The sequence below is a fragment of the Peromyscus californicus genome, unplaced genomic scaffold, assembly GCF_007827085.1.
Source record: "Peromyscus californicus insignis strain IS unplaced genomic scaffold, ASM782708v3 Scaffold_21__1_contigs__length_65335640, whole genome shotgun sequence".
In the NCBI taxonomy this organism is placed as follows: domain Eukaryota; kingdom Metazoa; phylum Chordata; class Mammalia; order Rodentia; family Cricetidae; genus Peromyscus; species Peromyscus californicus.
The window spans coordinates 7,475,748-7,494,236 of NW_026294514.1; the positions used below are offsets into that span (position 1 = coordinate 7,475,748).

General features: G+C 42.2%; 1 protein-coding gene across 1 annotated transcript in view; it reads right to left on the reverse strand.

The window, feature by feature from the left end:
• Dnah7 (dynein axonemal heavy chain 7) overlaps positions 1-18,489 on the reverse strand; it is a 260,952-nt gene that overhangs the window by 5,061 nt on the left and 237,402 nt on the right. The window contains exons 63-64 of the mRNA XM_052749441.1: positions 16,714-16,891; positions 3,322-3,425 (exon numbers count right to left, since the gene is read on the reverse strand). Coding sequence (XP_052605401.1) covers positions 3,322-3,425; positions 16,714-16,891 — 282 coding nt within the window. The remainder of the gene's footprint in view (positions 1-3,321; positions 3,426-16,713; positions 16,892-18,489) is intronic.

Genomic DNA, 18,489 nt, shown 5'->3' on the forward strand with positions numbered 1-18,489 from the left:
GACTTTTCACTTACAGAACATTCCACCTCAAAGCTCTGGAATACACACTTTCCGTCAGGACTCGGAGCACATTTAGACCGTCTGTAAGACCTCGTGGTATATCTATCTGTCCAGGGCTGCTGCACAGCCTCTTCTGCTCAGTCTTTTCCTATCCCACCCTTACTTCCGCTGGCCTTCAGTTACACCATGGCCTTTTTTCTTTCATTTCCTTTTTTGTGTTTCTTTTCTGTTTTTTAATCCTGGATGACTTACCACACTATATGCCGAGTCTGCTCCTTGTACCCCTCCATTGCCCATCCTCACCCCTCCACACTAACCCCTGGTAAAGCCATTCTTCTCAACAAGCCCCTCTTACTGTGCTGGTCTTACTGTCCAACCCACAGAGCTTGCTTACGTGATCATGGGTGGTGAGTTATTTACTGAAATATGGGCAGCTCGTCAGCGGCTACACCACTGGAGAGAAGGACTTGCCCTCAGCCATCTCTGTTTATCGTTGTCTAGAGTACCTGAGCCTCAGGGATCAGGAATTCTAACTTGGTTTTTCCTTGATTTTGTGTGTCGTTAGGGAGTGCCTTCGTCCCTCTTCCTTTCCTGTGTGTTATTTATGTGTGCAATACTGTTCACAGGTGTGTGAGCACACATGTATGTACAGGTGCACCCGTGTCTGTACGGGTGTCTATGCCTGAAGTCGATGTCTGAAATCTCAATTACTATTTCAGTTTATTTTAGAGATGGGTCTGTCAATCAGACACAGAGTTCACTGATAAACCAGTGACAATTCTTCACAGAACTAGAAAATCCCTACAGTTCCTTTGGGAGCGCAGGCGAGCCGGAATAGCCAGTAAAACCTGAAGCGGAGACCTCACACTCCCTGCTCTGGAGGCATGCTACAGAAGCAGGCTAGGGAAAGCCGCATGGTGTTCACACAAGGATGTCACAGAGCGACAAAACAGAATGGGAAACCCACAGAGACCTCGTGCAACCTCAGCCAACTGATCTTGTCACAAGTGCCAAAGACCTTTAGAGGACTGTGTTCTTGTTTGTTTGTTTCTGTTTTTTTGAAACAGGGCTTGTTTGTGTAGCCTTGACTGTCCTGGAACTCGCTCTGTAGCCCAGGCTGGCCTCAAACTCACAGAGATCTGCCTGCCTCTGCCTCCCAAGTGCTGGGATTAAAGGGGTAAGCTACCACTGCCCGGTTAGAAAGACAGTTTTCTTAATGTAAGTTAGTGCAGTCTCTATAAAATAGTATGGAGGTTCTTAAAAAAAGTAAAATAGGACTACCAGATGATCCAGCTAGACCACTCTGGAGTATATATCCAAAGTAAATGAAGTCAACATGATGAAATAATTGCATGCCCAAGTTTGTTGCAACACTCTACAATAGAGCTAGGATAGGGAACAAGTCTTCGAGAAAATATTATATGTCATATATATATATAATATATATAAATGCATTCTCTCTCCACACACATGTGCTATGTGTATATATATATATATATATATATATATATGCAATAGATAGATGAAAGTAGATAGATGATTGATAGATGATAGACAGATAAATAGATAAGTTATTAAAGTAGTTATGTAAAGCACAGTTTTCTCAAATAAAAATATAGCATAGTTCCATTCATCTATGAGCTACAATACACCCACATTCTTTTTAGTCATTAGGCAAGTTTCTAGAATACTAACATATAATTTATTGTAGAACACAGCTAGTCTTCAGAACAAGGCCAGCTGGCCTTTGATTTATAAGGGCAAAGAATAAACTATAACCATAAACATCTTTTAGAATTTGACCAAATTCATTTATCTCATAGTAATGAGTAGTCCTTGAGGTATATGACTTGACCGCCCCCTGTTCAAAACCCTCCTTTAGGGTCCTTAGGTCAAAACACAATCACATGATGAAACCAGTGACTAAGACCCAGGGGTATCTGCCCCTCTCAAATCATTGTGGGATCGGTGTTTAAGTTTTTGCAGCTTAACTATAACATAACTCTCAGAGCTCTTTCAATGGATGTACTTCATTTTAAGCAAAGAATGGATTTTTCTAATGAGAATTTTGATTTCTCATTGACTTCTTTGTTTAGAAGAATCATTCTCCATTTGTAGATACACTCTTTCCACTCCCTGCAAGCTAATTAAGAATGTCCTCAGCCGGGCGGTGGTGGCGCACGCCTTTAATCCCAGCACTCGGGAGGCAGAGCCAGGCGGATCTCTGTGAGTTCGAGGCCAGCCTGGTCTTCAAAGCGAGTTCCAGGAAAGGCGCAAAGCTACACAGAGAAACCCTGTCTCGAAAAAAAAAAAAAAAAAAAAAAAAAAGAATGTCCTCATTCTTAGGACAAGAGTTACAACCCCTGCCAACTCTCGAAATGGCAAATGTTTACTTCACTCTGGGAGTCTCATGTCCTAAGCCTTCTCCGCCCAGAGTATGGGCACACAGAGGTGGATCTGGATGAAACTCTCAGGTTTGGACCGGCCCCGCCCTGTGCAGCAGCTTTGGTGACTTTTCACCTGTCTCTAAGCTGCTTACAGAACCCTACAATTCATGTGACTCTCACAGTCTGTTTTATCATAGCGTCCTGGATATGCTCTTCAAGTTGTGTCAAAATCTATTTGTCATGATGCAGTCACACAAAGAAACAATTCCATGTCATTGGTCCTCACCATTTATGAACTCTTTATTTGTAAGTTTTTATGAAACACCAAAATTCATTTTTCATCCTAAAAGCATCCCTGGCAGTGCTTTTGTGGTCATTGGTTGACATGGGATTTGAGTTGTCTCTATGCCACATCATCATGGCTGTAGTTGGACCAGGGGAAGTCTTGCTTTCTTATTTCAGCTCCCATAACTGTAAACAACTATGTTCTTCACGGTCTATTTAGTGCTCAGCTGTTAACATTCTTGTGCTGGTTTGTTGTTATTCTATTGTTTACAACAACTCACTGGCAAAAGGCTGCAGAGCAGTCCGATGTTCTTATGTGCAAGAAGGCTGAGGGATGAGCATCCAGTGAGAACCACAGTGCTACTGACCATGAGTCAACGTCAGTGAATCAACAACGTATACTAAATGAGTTTCCTTTAAACAGAAACAGTACAGCAGTATGTATCAACCAACCAACAAAATTTCCGAGACTGCAGCACCTCACTCCAGAATCCCACTAAGAACAAATATACTCAATAATTCAGCATTGGGAGCAGCTTTATAGCACAAAATTACCGTGAACAATAAGACTAGACCATATGTGCATATATCCATATGCAGGAACATGTGCATATGTCCTTAGCAAATACTGTCCTTAGCAAATACTAACCACGGGCACTGTGTCATAGAGAACTTTGGGATGTGATTCTGCAAGTTTCTTGATCTTTCTGTTCCACGAAGCTCCATCCAGAAACAATCCATGGATGTAAACACCTAAATAACAAAGAAAGAAGTTAACATTCAAAGATGCATGTTGACTGAGTTCAGAATCTGCAATTGCTATTTGGGGGACCCAGGCCAGCACATAGTGCCAGGCGTGGCTTCTCAGGTTCCCTCCTCTCCACCTCTGTTTCCACTAGTCAGTGTTTTCAGTTAATAACTGAGTCACCCAGATGTAACTAGCCATTCAGGTAATAGAATCTTGGGCAATATGCCTAGAATAGCTGATGCTAAACACTGAATGAACTGATGATTACTGATTTACTTATTTACCTTTAGAGACAAGATCTCAAGGTGGCCTGTAGTGGGTAGCCATTCCAGCTTTGATCTGGAAGTTTCAACCCCCATTGAGACTTCGGCAATGTCACGCCTACAAGGCGGGGCCAAGGGAGGCGCCTGGGGACCCGAGAGCTGGATCGGCGGGCGCTCTCTCTGTTGCGGGACCCTGGACTGGAGAGGTGGACCGAGCAGAGCTCCAGAGAACACCGCTGGACTGCGATACACCTTCCCCAGACTCCGCGACCTACCTATTCCTTAATTTGTAAGTTACGCCATTAAATAAATCTCCTTTTAACTACGTGGAGTGGCCTTAATAATTTCACCAATATCTGGCGCTCACGTGGGACAAGTTCCAAAGGCCTGGGTGGCTCCCGCCCTCAGCCTCCTCCCCGGCTGGCGGGTACCTAAACCCGCCTGCAGAGTTCCATAGAACCAGGGAACGCCTACACGGTTCCATTCCCGAAAAAGGGAGCAGCTAGTCCGGTCTCAGCTCCCTAGCTTAGCCCCCAGACCAGTGAAAAACCGCTGTGAGTGAGGCGATCCCCCTCCTCCCCGAGTGCGGGCCCCGGCTCCCACCATCCCGGCTCCCGCCATCCGGCTCCCCGCCATCCCGGCTCCCGCCATCCCGGCTCCCGCCATCCCGGCTCCCGCCATCCGGCTCCCCGCCATCCGGCTCCCGCCATCCGGCTCCTGCCATCCCGGCTCCCGCCATCCGGCTCCCCGCCATCCCGGCTCCTGCCTCCAGCTGCCGCCCGCCAAGGTTGCCAGCAGGCCCTGCTTTGGAGCTGTACCAGCGCCTCCTGCTGGCTGAAAAGCGCCACTACACCCCCCCCCCACCGAAAGGTAAGATAGGCAAACCAGCGTTTTATTTCAAGTAGAAGTACTTGATAATTTTACACCTTAAAACTGACTAACAAATTTTGAGTAATTCTTGTAATATGGCTGACAACATTACCTCACAAGAATTTGAAAACCTTTTTGCCTGTATGATGAATGACATCTTCCTGGAAATATACGACCTTCCTAAGGCATATCTGGCCTGTACCATTTTGGCATTCATTGTAATAATCCACACAGTGTTCAAACACTGGTTTAATAGCAAGAACAAAGATGAGTCATTATTGGGACTGATACAGGCTTTAAGCGAGAGCAATGAAGGCTTACAGAAAAAGATTCTCTCTCTGGAATCTGCTTTAACAGATAGCAATGAGACCTTAGAGAAAAAGATTCTTTCTCTGGAATCTGCTAACCAGGATTTACAGGCTTTCAAAACTAACAATGAGGGCTTACAGGAAAAGATTCTATCTCTGGAATCTGCTTTAACGGATAGCAATGAGACCTTAGAGAAAAAGATTCTTTCTCTGGAATCTGCTAACCAGGATTTACAGGCTTTCAAAACTAACAATGAAGGCTTACAGAAAAAGATTCTATCTCTGGAATCTGCTTTAACGGATAGCAATGAGACCTTAGGGAAAAAGATTCTTTCTCTGGAATCTGCTGATCAGGATTTACAAAACAGGCTTGTACCAAAAATTGATCTTATTGATAATAAATGTGAATATTTAATGGACAGAACACTAACTCTCCAGACACTATATAAGGAAGAAAGATTATCATTAATTGATAAGATAAGGTCCATGGAATCATGTGTTTCTGAGGAACATAAAAACTTCTATGATTCCATGAGAAATCTGGAGTCCCTTGCCAGAGAGGAGGTTCACTCCATAGAACAGACTCTAGGTGCTCGTTTGCAAGCCTTAGAAGAAACTCTCAGTAAACATGACAAGGGACCTAATAAGCAGAAGGGCAAGACCATAGAGGTTGTAACATCTCCAAATGGCTCTCACACAATGGCTTATCCTGTTATCATCCATGAGAAGCCAGCAGATGACACACACCCCGAGCCATATACTACATATACAGTACAACCAATTTCAACAAGGGACTTTAAAAATATAAAGGAAGCAGTAGTTACGTATGGGATACACTCCACATATGTAAAACAATTGTTAAATTCGTGGTCTACCTCACATAGAATCATCCCAGATGACTGGCATCAGTTAATTTCAGCTGTTCTAGAATATAGTCAGCAGCTACAGTGGAAAAGCTGGTTGAGAGAAGAGGCAAAAAATTTAGAACAACAAGGTAAAATCAGAGGTTTTGTGATCTCCCAAGATCAAATACTTGGTGAGGGATGTTTCGCTGACAGGAATGTACAAGCCACTTATGATGAACATACAATATCCCTATGCCGTACAGCAGCTCTAAATGCTTGGGAAAAAATTCCAGAACCTGGAAAACCAACTGAGGTATACACAAAGATATTTCAGGGACCACACGAATCCTTCACTGATTTTTTACAAAGACTGAACACAGCTATAACAAGAGCTGTATCAGATAAAGAATTAAGAAAAGTATTAACTGAGTCCTTGGCGTTCGACAATGCTAATGCAGAATGCAGAAGAATACTTACACCATTAAAGATCAGATCAGCTCCTTTGGAAGAGTGGATTCAGTATACTAATGGTGTTGAGTCTCGTAACTACAGTAATGAGGCTTGGATAGGAGAGACAAATCCCAGAGGTGAAAGAAGGCCCCGTGTTACCAAATGTTTTAAATGTGGTACACCAGGTCATATAAGTAAAAACTGTACGTGGGGTACTCCTAGGAGTAATACTCCTTTTAGGAATAGCCTAAACAGGAGACCCCAACCACCTCCCGGATTATGTAGAAGGTGTGGCAAAGGCCGACATTGGACCAGTGAGTGCAGATCAAAAATAGATATACGAGGTAACCCTTTACTGGCGGGAAACGCCTCAGGGGGCCTCTTGCAGGCCCCCAAATCAAATGTAGTACGAACATTCCCAGCCACTGTGGAAGAAATTCCTCTCCAAGACAACTGAATAAACCAATGCCTAATGTAAAAACCGATACTGCAATGGATGATAAAACAGCTCTGATGGATGGATCACAGTTTACAAAGAACACTATAAAACAAATATTTTGGCAGACTTCCATAAATGATCAAAGACCAAAGCTTAGAATCCGAATTAATGGCCTGGTTATGGAGGGACTGGTAGACACAGGTGCAGATGTGACTATAATTACACCAAAATCATGGCATCCAAATTGGCCTCTTCAAGAGGTAGATGTCCAACTTTTAGGGATTGGCACCCTATCTCAGATAAAACAGAGTTCGAGATGGGTTGAATGCATAGGGCCAGAAGGACAGAGAGGAAGGCTGAAGCCATATGTAGCAAATGTAGCAGTAAATCTTTGGGGCCGAGATCTGTTACAACAGTGGAATACCCAGATTAAAATTCCTACACTTTCAGAAAAAGAATACAGACCAATGCATGTTTCTAGGAATAATATCATCACATGCTATAAAAATCAGGCACCAACCATTCAGGCTGTTCACAAACAGAGCACAACTGCTGTTGAACTCTCAGAAGTACCAACTGCCTTACCTTTAAAATGGCTAACTAATAAACCTGTCTGGGTTGGACAATGGCCTTTGACAAAAGACAAGCTACAAGCTTTAGAACAGCTGGTTCAAGAGCAGTTAAATGCTCAACACATTGAAGAATCTACCAGCCCTTGGAATTCTCCTGTATTTGTTATTAAAAAAAAGTCTGGCAATTGGAGAATGCTGACAGATCTGAGAGCTATTAATAAAGTAATTCAGCCAATGGGCTCCCTACAGACTGGGATGCCCTTGCCCTCTATGCTACCTAAAGAATGGCCTATAATAGTTATTGACTTAAAAGACTGTTTCTTTACCATACCCTTACAAGAAAATGATAGAGAAAAATTTGCCTTCACAGTACCTAATTATAACAATTCTCAGCCAGTCAAGAGATATCAATGGAAGGTTCTCCCACAGGGAATGTTAAACAGCCCTACTTTGTGCCAATACTTTGTGCAGAAACCATTGGAGATAATTCGTGTAAAGTTTCCACAATCCATAATTTATCACTATATGGATGATATCCTATTAGCTGATCCAAAGTTAGATACATTAGAAAGCATGTTTGAAGAAGTAAAGAAAGTTTTACCTCGCTGGGGACTGCAAATTGCTCCTGAAAAAATACAAAGAGGAGATTCTATTAACTACTTAGGATATAAGATAGAGCTACAAAAAATTAGACCCCAAAAGGTACAGCTAAGGAGAGATCGATTGAAGACTCTTAATGATTTTCAAAAGTTATTAGGAAGCATTTCCAACTTACTGGGTATCATGGGAATACCCAAAGAGGGACTACAAAATTTGGCTAATACTCTAGAAGGGGACAAAGAATTAAATAGTCCAAGAGAATTATCAGCCGAAGCTGAGAAGGAATTGGCTCTAGTAGAAAAGACAATTCGAGAAGCACATGTGGATCGTGTGGATCCAGAACTTAAATGCATTCTTGTCATATTTCCCTCCAGACATTCCCCAACAGGTATTTTGATGCAGAGGGAAGATATTATATTGGAATGGATATTCCTACCACGTAAACCAAATAAGAAATTAAAGACTTATATAGAAAAGATCTCTGATTTGATTCAAAAAGGTAAACTAAGACTTCGCCAGTTGACAGGAATGGACCCAGCAGAAATTGTAGTACCTTTAACTAATGAAGAAATTTCATCACTATGGAAAGATAATGAATACTGGCAGAGAGCCTGCAGTAACTTTTTGGGAGAGATTAACAACCACTATCCCAAAAGCAAGAGAATAGAATTCATAAAGAAGACCGAATGGGTCCTTCCTCACATTGTTCGACAAAAGCCAATTTCTGGAGTCCTCACATTCTATACTGATGCAAATAAATCAGGGAAAGCAGGATATAAATCAGGAGACCTAAGTAAAGTGGTACAAAGTCCATACAGCTCTGTACAAAAGGCAGAACTGTATGCCATTCTTATGGTACTGAAGGACTTCACAGAACCCCTCAATATAGTCACTGACTCTCAATATGCAGAGAGAGTTGTTTTACATATTGAAACTGCTGAATTTATTCCTGATAATACAGAATTAACTTCATTATTCATACAATTGCAGGAAATCATCAGAAAAAGGGAACATCCTATATATATAACACATATCAGATCCCATACAGGTCTGCCAGGACCTCTAGCACAAGGTAATGATGAGATTGATCAGTTACTAATAGGTAATGTGCTAGAAGCTTCAGAATTTCATAAGAAATGCCATGTAAATAGCAAAGGTTTGAAGAAGGATTTCTCCATCACTTGGCAACAGGCTAAGGATATTGTGAAAAAATGTCCTACTTGTTCCATCTATAACCAACTTCCATTACCTGCAGGGAGCAATCCAAAAGGTATACAAAGAAATGAAATTTGGCAGATGGATGTGTTTCATTTTGCAGAATTTGGAAGATTAAAGTATGTACATCATACCATTGACACCTATTCAGGATTTCAATGGGCAACTCCTATGAGTTCTGAAAAGGCTGATTCTGTGATTACACACCTATTAGAAGTTATGGCCATCATGGGAATACCTGTACAAATTAAGACAGACAATGCCCCAGCATATGTCTCCAATAAAATGAGACAATTCTTTGCTTATTACAATATAAAGCATGTTACGGGTATACCACACAATCCCACAGGCCAAGCAGTCATAGAAAGATCCAATCGAACTTTAAAGGATATGCTAAATAAACAGCGACAGGTAACAATGACTCCTAGAAATAGATTGCATAGTGCTTTATTAACCTTGAATTTTCTTAATGCTGATGAGAAAGGAACAACAGCTGCGGAGAGACATTGGACGACAGACAAAACTCCTGAGCTAAACCAACCAGTTTATTTCAAGGATGTGCTGACCTCAGAATGGAAACCTGGATATGTTCTACGTTGGGGAAGGGGTTTTGCCTTTGTTTCTGCAGGAGAAGAGAAGCTATGGATACCAACAAAATTAATAAAAATTCGATTTGAACAGGAAAAACCCCTTGATGAGGTGAAGTAAAAGATCATCCACCAATGTGACATCTCTACAAGTTGTAAGAAAAATTTAACAATCAAGGTTGGGGTAGGGTTCTATTTTTGTCTTTCCAGGATAATGGAAATACCCATCTTCCAAAAATCATAAGGCCTTGGATATCCGGATGTTTACAGCAGAAAGAAAGAATCTATTGGTACCAATCTACACACGGTAAAATCTCACTGTCTAACATCTATCTCTCTATCAATCTAGAAAAGTTGTGGTTCCAATTCAATTATAAGCCAAGCTGGCTTTGGAGATGGAATTGGCTCACTCCTTCTCTAAACCCAAGCACATTGCTAAAAGAAAAGTTTGAAAGATTCTTCAGTTCCATATCAGAAGAGCCCTCTGGTGTGGGACAGAAGGAAACCAATAAAAGGGACCATTGTCTTCTAGATTCTAATTCTCTCCATGCTTACTCTTGATTTCTCAGAATCCTTTCTTACATGCTATGTCCTCTTTAAATCCAAATCTTCCATTTTGATAACAAATAAGTTTTTCTAATAGCAATCTCAGAAGTCTCCAGAAGGAAGATGGGGCCCCAACAACAACTCTACCCAATCCAGAATGATGCGATGGTAATCATCATCATACTACACTTCTTACCAGAATTTCAGACAATCTTACCCACTACTCTAAGACTTACTGCAGAACCTACAGTTAGTCTAACTGAGATTTAACTATCTGAGCTTTCTCACAGTACCCAACAGAGATAACATCACCCCCTAAACAGCAGGAAGCAATTCTAAGAAAACGATGCCCCTTCTCCCTTAGGTTTCATAATTCTCAGGGTTATGGATGATGGTTATAGGGTTGGGGGTGGAAGGAAATATTAAACTCAGTATTCCAAAAAAAAAAAAAAAAGAAAAGAAAAGAAGAAATGGAATGGATAGGTATAAGATATTATGTTAGATTATTATGTATACTAGTAAACAAATTTAGTAAAATAGTAGCCTTAAATAATTTGCACTGTAATTTGCACTGTTATGGGTTCTTATATGTTGATACAAATGTAAACTATTTTTATATTCCTGTTTAAGATAATTTGTATATTGATACAAATACAGAACTATATTTGTTATAATGTATATATATTTCTACTCTTATTTGAAATACTTGTATATTGATACAAATGTAAATTTATATCTGTCATACTTTATGTAGGTTCTACTTCTGTTTAGGATATTCGGTATATATTTAAGATTATTGTCATATTGCATATCACACTACATACTCCTACCTCTGTTATAAATATCGATATATATTTAAGATTATTGTCATATTGCAATCGCACTATATACTCCTACCTCTGTTATAACATCTTGTGTATTGTCACAATTTTGAAGTCATCGTTCTTTACCATACACTTGCTTATAGACTGTTTACCTTGTTTACGTGAAGCCTTAGTCCTTAGGTTATTTTGGTAGATAAGACTTATAGATTAATAGTCACCTATGCTTGTCATCTCTATAGTTACGTTAGTTAGGTTATCCAGATTTACAGATACATAGGTCAGATGGACAGGTAATCTTCAAACACTTCATAGACCTAGAGAATATGGCATTTAAATAACTTAGAATTCTGTTGATGTGAGACATAATTGCTCCTGGCTGCACCAATTTGATCCCGAGAGAATGTTGGGCTTCTAAGACATTTCCATTTGGAAGTTTGTCTTCTTGGCACAAAATGGCCTACTGGGCAAAGAACTGCCCTTGCCTCGACGGCTGACAGTACTAATGCAATGCTATCCTTTCTGGACAAGTGGGACACAAGGAAAGCGACCACTGTACTCTGCCAAGACAGGGTAAGATGGTCTTTCAGAATTCCTGCTTCTGAAAATGGTCTGTCAGATACTTTAGGCCTGTAGCCAATTTGAATGCACCAACAATGCTGAGAAACATTAGGTGACTGTCCAGGCTGCCAGCTGTCTCCGTCTACTCTCGCAAGATTCCCGAAAGTTGCTTGCATCCATCTACCATTTCTCAGGTACCATTATATTCCTTCTCAGGTCTTTGATGGGATTGAAGACTAGCAGTTATAGTTACAACTTAGTAGATAGAATATATTAAGTATTAGATTCAGGTTCTTTAAGATAGGACACCTTTTGGAATGATCTTTGTAACATGCCATTTACCTATGCTCTACACTTCTCTGGATTTTAGTATGTGTTTCTTGCTTGATATTGTTTGCATTGGTTGTAGTTCCATCTTATCTAGGTCATTATCCCTCATTATTCCTGGACAATATTTGATAACCATTCCTTTGTATATAGTCTTGTATTAGGTCAGAACTTTCTTATTTAGACAAAAAGGGGGAGATGTAGTGGGTAGCCATTCCAGCTTTGATCTGGAAGTTTCAACCCCCATTGAGACTTCGGCAATGTCACGCCTACAAGGCGGGGCCAAGGGAGGCGCCTGGGGACCCGAGAGCTGGATCGGCGGGCGCTCTCTCTGTTGCGGGACCCTGGACTGGAGAGGTGGACCGAGCAGAGCTCCAGAGAACACCGCTGGACTGCGATACACCTTCCCCAGACTCCGCGACCTACCTATTCCTTAATTTGTAAGTTACGCCATTAAATAAATCTCCTTTTAACTACGTGGAGTGGCCTTAATAATTTCACCAATAGTGGCCAGACTGGCCGGCCGTACGCTCTCAATAGTCCTGCCTCAGCCTCCCAAGTGCTAGTGTTATATGTGTGTCAACACGCTGAACATCTCTCCACTGCTTTACTCTAGGTAAACAGGGAGAGCCTGGCTTAGCCAGAAAACCAGAGGCAGACACATATTACAGGGTATAAAAGGAGAAAGGCGGAAGGAGATGGGCAGAGTTCGGGAGGAAACTTAAGTTCCAGCCCAAGCTATACTCAGATAGTGTCTGTGACCCTCCTACTGGGGTCCCATGAGAAGGGGACAATCCCATCTTTCCAGATCATTCTGTGGAGTCTCACTTTTGTTTAGGTAATATATGAAGTAGGATGAAATAAGCTGGAGTGGACAAGCATATTTTGTGGTAAAAATGTTTATTGCATACAAAATGAAATTCATAATTTAACAAACATCTATCCTCAATGTTATTGTGCTGGGGTGGACATGTTGATAATGAAGTGCTTTCTTAGCTGATGGCCTCTTCTTACTGAGTAATTTTAGAACACCAAGTAATTATACTAATCATTAGGTAAATTGTGTTTTACATACTGCTCCACCACTCTCAAGATAACTCTGAATTTTTAGTACCTGATAACCTCGCTTCCTCCCTCCCCCCGCCCACCCCCAATGCTCACTTAGTAACAGCCTGATGCTGACTGGAAAACAGAAAAATAAAGGACTCTACACTCAATGTATCCAATTCCACAGTTTGAGTATGGAAATTTAGCTACTTCAAAAACTTTATACAGTGCTTTCATAACTTAAATCTTTTAGTTGGGTCCAAAATTATATAGAGACATCAGTTCCACTCAGATGTCAACTGGGAAACCGCTTTTTATCTTGTATCAGAATGACACTGAGAAAAGTTAGGACGAAAAAAAACCCAGGCTCCTGAATGAAGAATTGCCACAATTCTGTCATGAGACTTTCTGTGAGATGTGTGCTGTTTTCAAACTTCTTCCTGAAGTGCTCAGTGCCGTAGACCAAGAAGAAAGCAGTTGAGTTGAGGCCAGATGGCCCACACTTAAATCTCATCTTGGACCAATGCTACCTTGAGGCCGTGGGGAAGTTACTTAGCCTTCCTGAGCCCAAGGTTCTGCCTCTGCTTAACAAGGGCAGTAGAGTGTCTATGCTGGGGAGTTACTGCAAAGATTAAGTGTGAAGGGTGGGACGGTTTCTGTGGCACAGACACGGAACAGCACCTCCACACTGGGGTGAGGCCCTTTCTTTGACTTTCCTTTACTCCAAGCTCTTTAGCTCTCTTCCCACATACTTTCTTTGGAACAAATCTCTTTCCTTGGCATGCTCCTCCATCTCTCTAGCTATACTGATTTTATGAGGGCAGAGGTTGATTGTTTCTTACAGTAGTAACCTGCGTGAAGGGATTATTTTTGAAGCTCTCATAATAAAGGAGATAATAAATGGGGTTCGGCAATGTCCACATTCCAAATGCATGAATAACGAGGGGACTCCAAACAAACAGATAATGGAGTGTTAGGCATCTGCTCCTGGGGAAAGTAGGATTAGTAATAACATAGCACGTGTCCCACTGGTCTGCTGCCCTGTGTGCTCACCGCCCCTAAAGACGTTTCCACAGTTAAATAGCGGAATAAAAAAGCTGAATCATAGTGGTGTAAAATCTTGGGCTAGCTTCCAAGAACTTGTGGTGAGTTTCAGCTCCATGATGCCGTGGGGCTTCCACAGCAGCATTTGAGGGCCCGGGCTGCTAGAGGCTGAGGAGGGAAGGGTGAGGTCAGGCAAGGTGACAGCTCTGCATTTGTATTGTTGCGGCAGGAGAGACAACAGAAGGAAACACGTGAATCACTGTGGGACGGGCCAGTGTTGCCATCTTCCGAAGAAGACTGGACAAGAGAAGGGAGGCAAGAAAATAAACTAGCACAGAAGGCCAGGGGACAGGAGTGGCGGCAGGTGTGGGGGCATTTCATGGACAGTGTGTGAGGAAGGAGGGGGAAAGCCATAGCATTCCGGCTGGATGGCGGCGTCATTTATTGAAATTAATTATAAGTTCTATGCATCTAGGGGATACAAAAGTGGAGATGGCATGTTATGGGTACAGCCTTCTGGACCACAGAGGAAGCATCTAGCAAGGAGATGTTCAAAGACATAAAAATGGATTAGGTCATGGGGAAGGGATGAATCAGTAAACAAATTGTTCAAGGACTTTGTCCTTGGAGACTCCGATAACTGAAGGAGCACAAGACAGCAAAAAGCATAAATCCCGACAGAGAGGCACAGAAAGCCAGCAGACCATGTCCTGGAAACGAAGGGAGGAGAGTGTGTCTAGGAAGTCAAACAGGGCAAAAGAAACGACTAAGACGCTGATAGGAAGACAAAGGGGATTCGGCTGGATTTGCCAGCATGGAAATGATCAGTAACTCCGAAGAGAAGGGCGTTTTGGAGACGGGAGGATGAAGAGCGGAAGGAGGACAGCCGAGACCTCAGATCTCATGCAAAGCCAGGCTTCTGAGATATTCTGCTGTTGGAAAGCAGTGGGGATCAAAGACAAGGAAAAAGTGCACTGATTGCTTCTGAGACAAGACATGCCGGAGCGTGCTGTGTGGTTAGGGAATTACCCAATCTGAGTCTGTTGATTCCGGAAAGAGGAGGCACCAGTAAGGAAACAAGGCTCCAGAGAGAGGAAAGGGGGCCTGGATCTCCAGGAGATACAGATGTGCACAGGCTCACAAATTTGGTGGTGCTAAGAGCGGTGTGCTGAGCCTCCTGCTTTCACAAGGGTGAGGCTAGAGAGGAAGGCACTGTGCAGTGAGAGCACAGTGTTCGTCCGGGGAGAGAGAAGGCAAGGTTCCCAGGGCACAGCAGAGGGATGGCTTCCCATCACCCAAATCCTGAGTTGTATGACACCTGGTTGGAAGTGAACCACTAGCCGCAGGAAAGTGGGGCGACTGTCAGATGCTGTTGGGGCTGAATCTGCCTGTCAGCGTCTCACACTTGACTGAAAACTGGAAAGGGAGCCTAGGCCGCTGCTATTTCATTTGCAGTGCCAACCAGAGCGGGCCAGTGATGACTAGGAAGTAGAGTTGCTTGTGACACATTGGTTGAAACACTATAGATTAATAGTCACTGGGAGACTAATGCCATTCACCTAAAGTCAGCATCATTTGGTGAAATTTAGTCCTTTTTAGCTTTTTGGCTTTTAAAAACGTACTATTTATTTGAAGTAGTGACCTTGTCCACTGAGTTTACATTTTATCTCTTTTGTGTTTATTTATGTTTTTACATTTTGTTTATTTTGCATGTGTGAGCTCGTGCATGCATGCTAAGACACCTGTGGGAAGTTGGAGGAGACCTTGTGGGGTTCAGTTCTTCCCACCATGTGAATAAGGGGGATTGAACTTAGGTTGTCAGGTGTGGCAAAATGTATCCCTTCTCACTGAACTATCTTGCTGGCCCCCATTAAATTTATAATAAAACATCACAGCCAGCATAAAGTATTTAAAAGACAACCGATCAGGAAACAGAATGTTTCTTCATAATCGCCCTCTCAATCTTCAGATGTTTCCAGGTCCTCAGCCCTCAGGTGAGACAGATTGCTGCTCAGACCTAAGAACCTGTGTTCAGATCCCAGCAGCCATGCAGGTAGCCAGGCGTGGCTTATGTGCACCCCTAATAACCCCCGGGCTATAGGGGGTGGAGACAGGAGGCCCTGGGGCTTCCTGGAGGTCACTCAAGCACCAGGTTCAGAGAGGGAGCCTGTCTCAAAGGAAGGAGGTAAAGACTAATATAGGACATCCATCATCCTCTGGTCTCCAGGGGCATTTTCACATAGGTGTGTGCTTAGAACACACTCACACATACCCTCCTCTCTCTGTCTCTGTCTGTCTGTCTGTGTCTCTTTCTAACACACACATACAATGTTACCATTAGCTGTAAGTATCAGAATAACATACATACATATGTGTGTGTACACACACACACACACACACACACACACACACACACACACACACACACACACCCCAGTAGTGGATATATACATCTGGGATTTTCCAATTGGGTATGGTCTTCAAGAAACTCCTCCCTCTTGATTGCCCAAGGCCAACACAAGGTTATGGATGATTAGCCTCTATACTGCTAATTTGATTATTACTTTAACTACACATGGTTTCTAATTTTCTCAGTTTGGGAGGAAAATATAGTATAGGGGGAATGTATCTTTTATCCAGATTTATCTACTCAATTCATTTCTTCTCTGTTTGCTTGATGAATTGTTTCAGAGTATTATGTACATGATTGCTTTTTGACAGCTAGAAGATAAGCAAAAGTGTTATGCCTTTGTCCATTGCACAGACAATGAGCCGGTTCCTCTTGCTACTACACTTACCATCCTCAGGAGCGTTTTTATATTCTTTGTCATCCATCACTTCGTAGTCAAACCCAAGAAGATCGATTGGAATCGTGAATTTTCTGGCATAGTTCTGCTGTGCACCAGTTAGGAAAGCTTGCGTGAAGAAGAAGCCAGAAAGCCAGAAGATGGGTGGAGGGCCAACTTCATACCATTGCTATGGTAGATCCAGACAAAAGTGATACAGCAACAGAGTCATACAGATTTCCAATACAATATCAATGAAACGCATCTCCAAACATGCATATTACCTTTCAGGCAAACAAGCAAATGGGATTCAATGAATAGCAAGGCACACTCTCAAGATTTCAAAATCTGACTCAACATCATCTCCATCATACTAGCTTGGGAATTCAGTGAATGAAAGCAGATGTAGGTGTTTGTTTTATACATGTCCAGTGGTTTCACCCAAAGACCTACACACCATTATGAACTCAGACTCACTGTTACAAAGCATATCATGTTACACAGATGAACAGATTTCCATAAAGTCTAGTCATATGGTAATATTTTCATCTCTTTTCTAATTAACTAGTTATTACTATATGGTAGCATATTCTTTTCGATGTTTTTCTTCCTACTTTACATACCATGAAATCCAACACACTAAAACACAGTGCTGTGGTGCTGTTTTGTTTGTGATCTAACAAGTAAAGCTTGCCTGAAGATCAGATTGTGGAGCTAAGCCACTAGTTAGCCATAGAGGCCAGGCAGTGGTCGCATACATCTTTGATCCCAGTACTTGGGATCTCATGCCTTTAATCCCAGCACTAGGGAGGTGGAGACAGGAAGCAATATGGCTGGGCCGAGAGAGGAATATTAGGTGGGAGAAGACAGTAGCTCAGCCCCTTTCAGTCTGAGGATTTCTAGAGGTAAGAAGTCTGTCTAGTGGCCGCTGCTCTGCTTCTCTGATCCTTCTGCTTTCACCCTGATATCTGACTGCGGGTTTTTATTATTAAGACCAATTAGGATTCAAGCTACACAGTACCAGAAAAGAACACAAACAAGTAGGGTGATGAATGCTTATGGTGTTTAGAAATATAATGACACCTTAATTCTGTACTTATTTCATAGGTTTTGATGATGAACTGTTGAATAATAAGTGACTGAACAGCAAACTATAGGAGCCTCTCTGAAGAAATGAGTCCACTCCTTAACTCTAGAAGAGCCCACAGTTCAACCTCCGCTTTCAGGGGCCATCTTGGTCCTTATTATCTGACTCTGGTACATCAGACGGACTATACTATGAAAGGGAAGTTGCTCATTTTATTTCTCAATGTTTTTGTTTTGTTTAGAGACTGTACCTTGCCTGGAATTCTTTATGTAGCCCAGATAGTAGCATAGGCTGGCCTTGAATTTGTGGATGACCCTCCTGCCTCAGGAACCCAAGTGCTGGGATTTAATGTGTCAGTCCTCATGCCCAATTTTCCCATAGTTTCCTGTCATATACACTGTATCTATGCTTTTCCTTTTTCTTTTTTTTTTCTGATGTATAGTGAAACAGCAACTGGCCAATAGCTAGGAGCCAGGATTCTACCCACACAACACACTCAGGAAAAGTAACCACTGAGGTCACTGCTGTCATGGATGGGGATGGCAGAGCTGGAAAGTTCCTGGGCAATGAAGAAACAGTTCACCTCTTTACAAGCTTGTTGGCTTCCTAAGATGCTTTGTTATAGGACTCTATCACGGCAACTCAACATGCCAATGTTTCTCTCTCCAAAGGCTGTCATTTGCCTGAGTGTCAGACTTCAC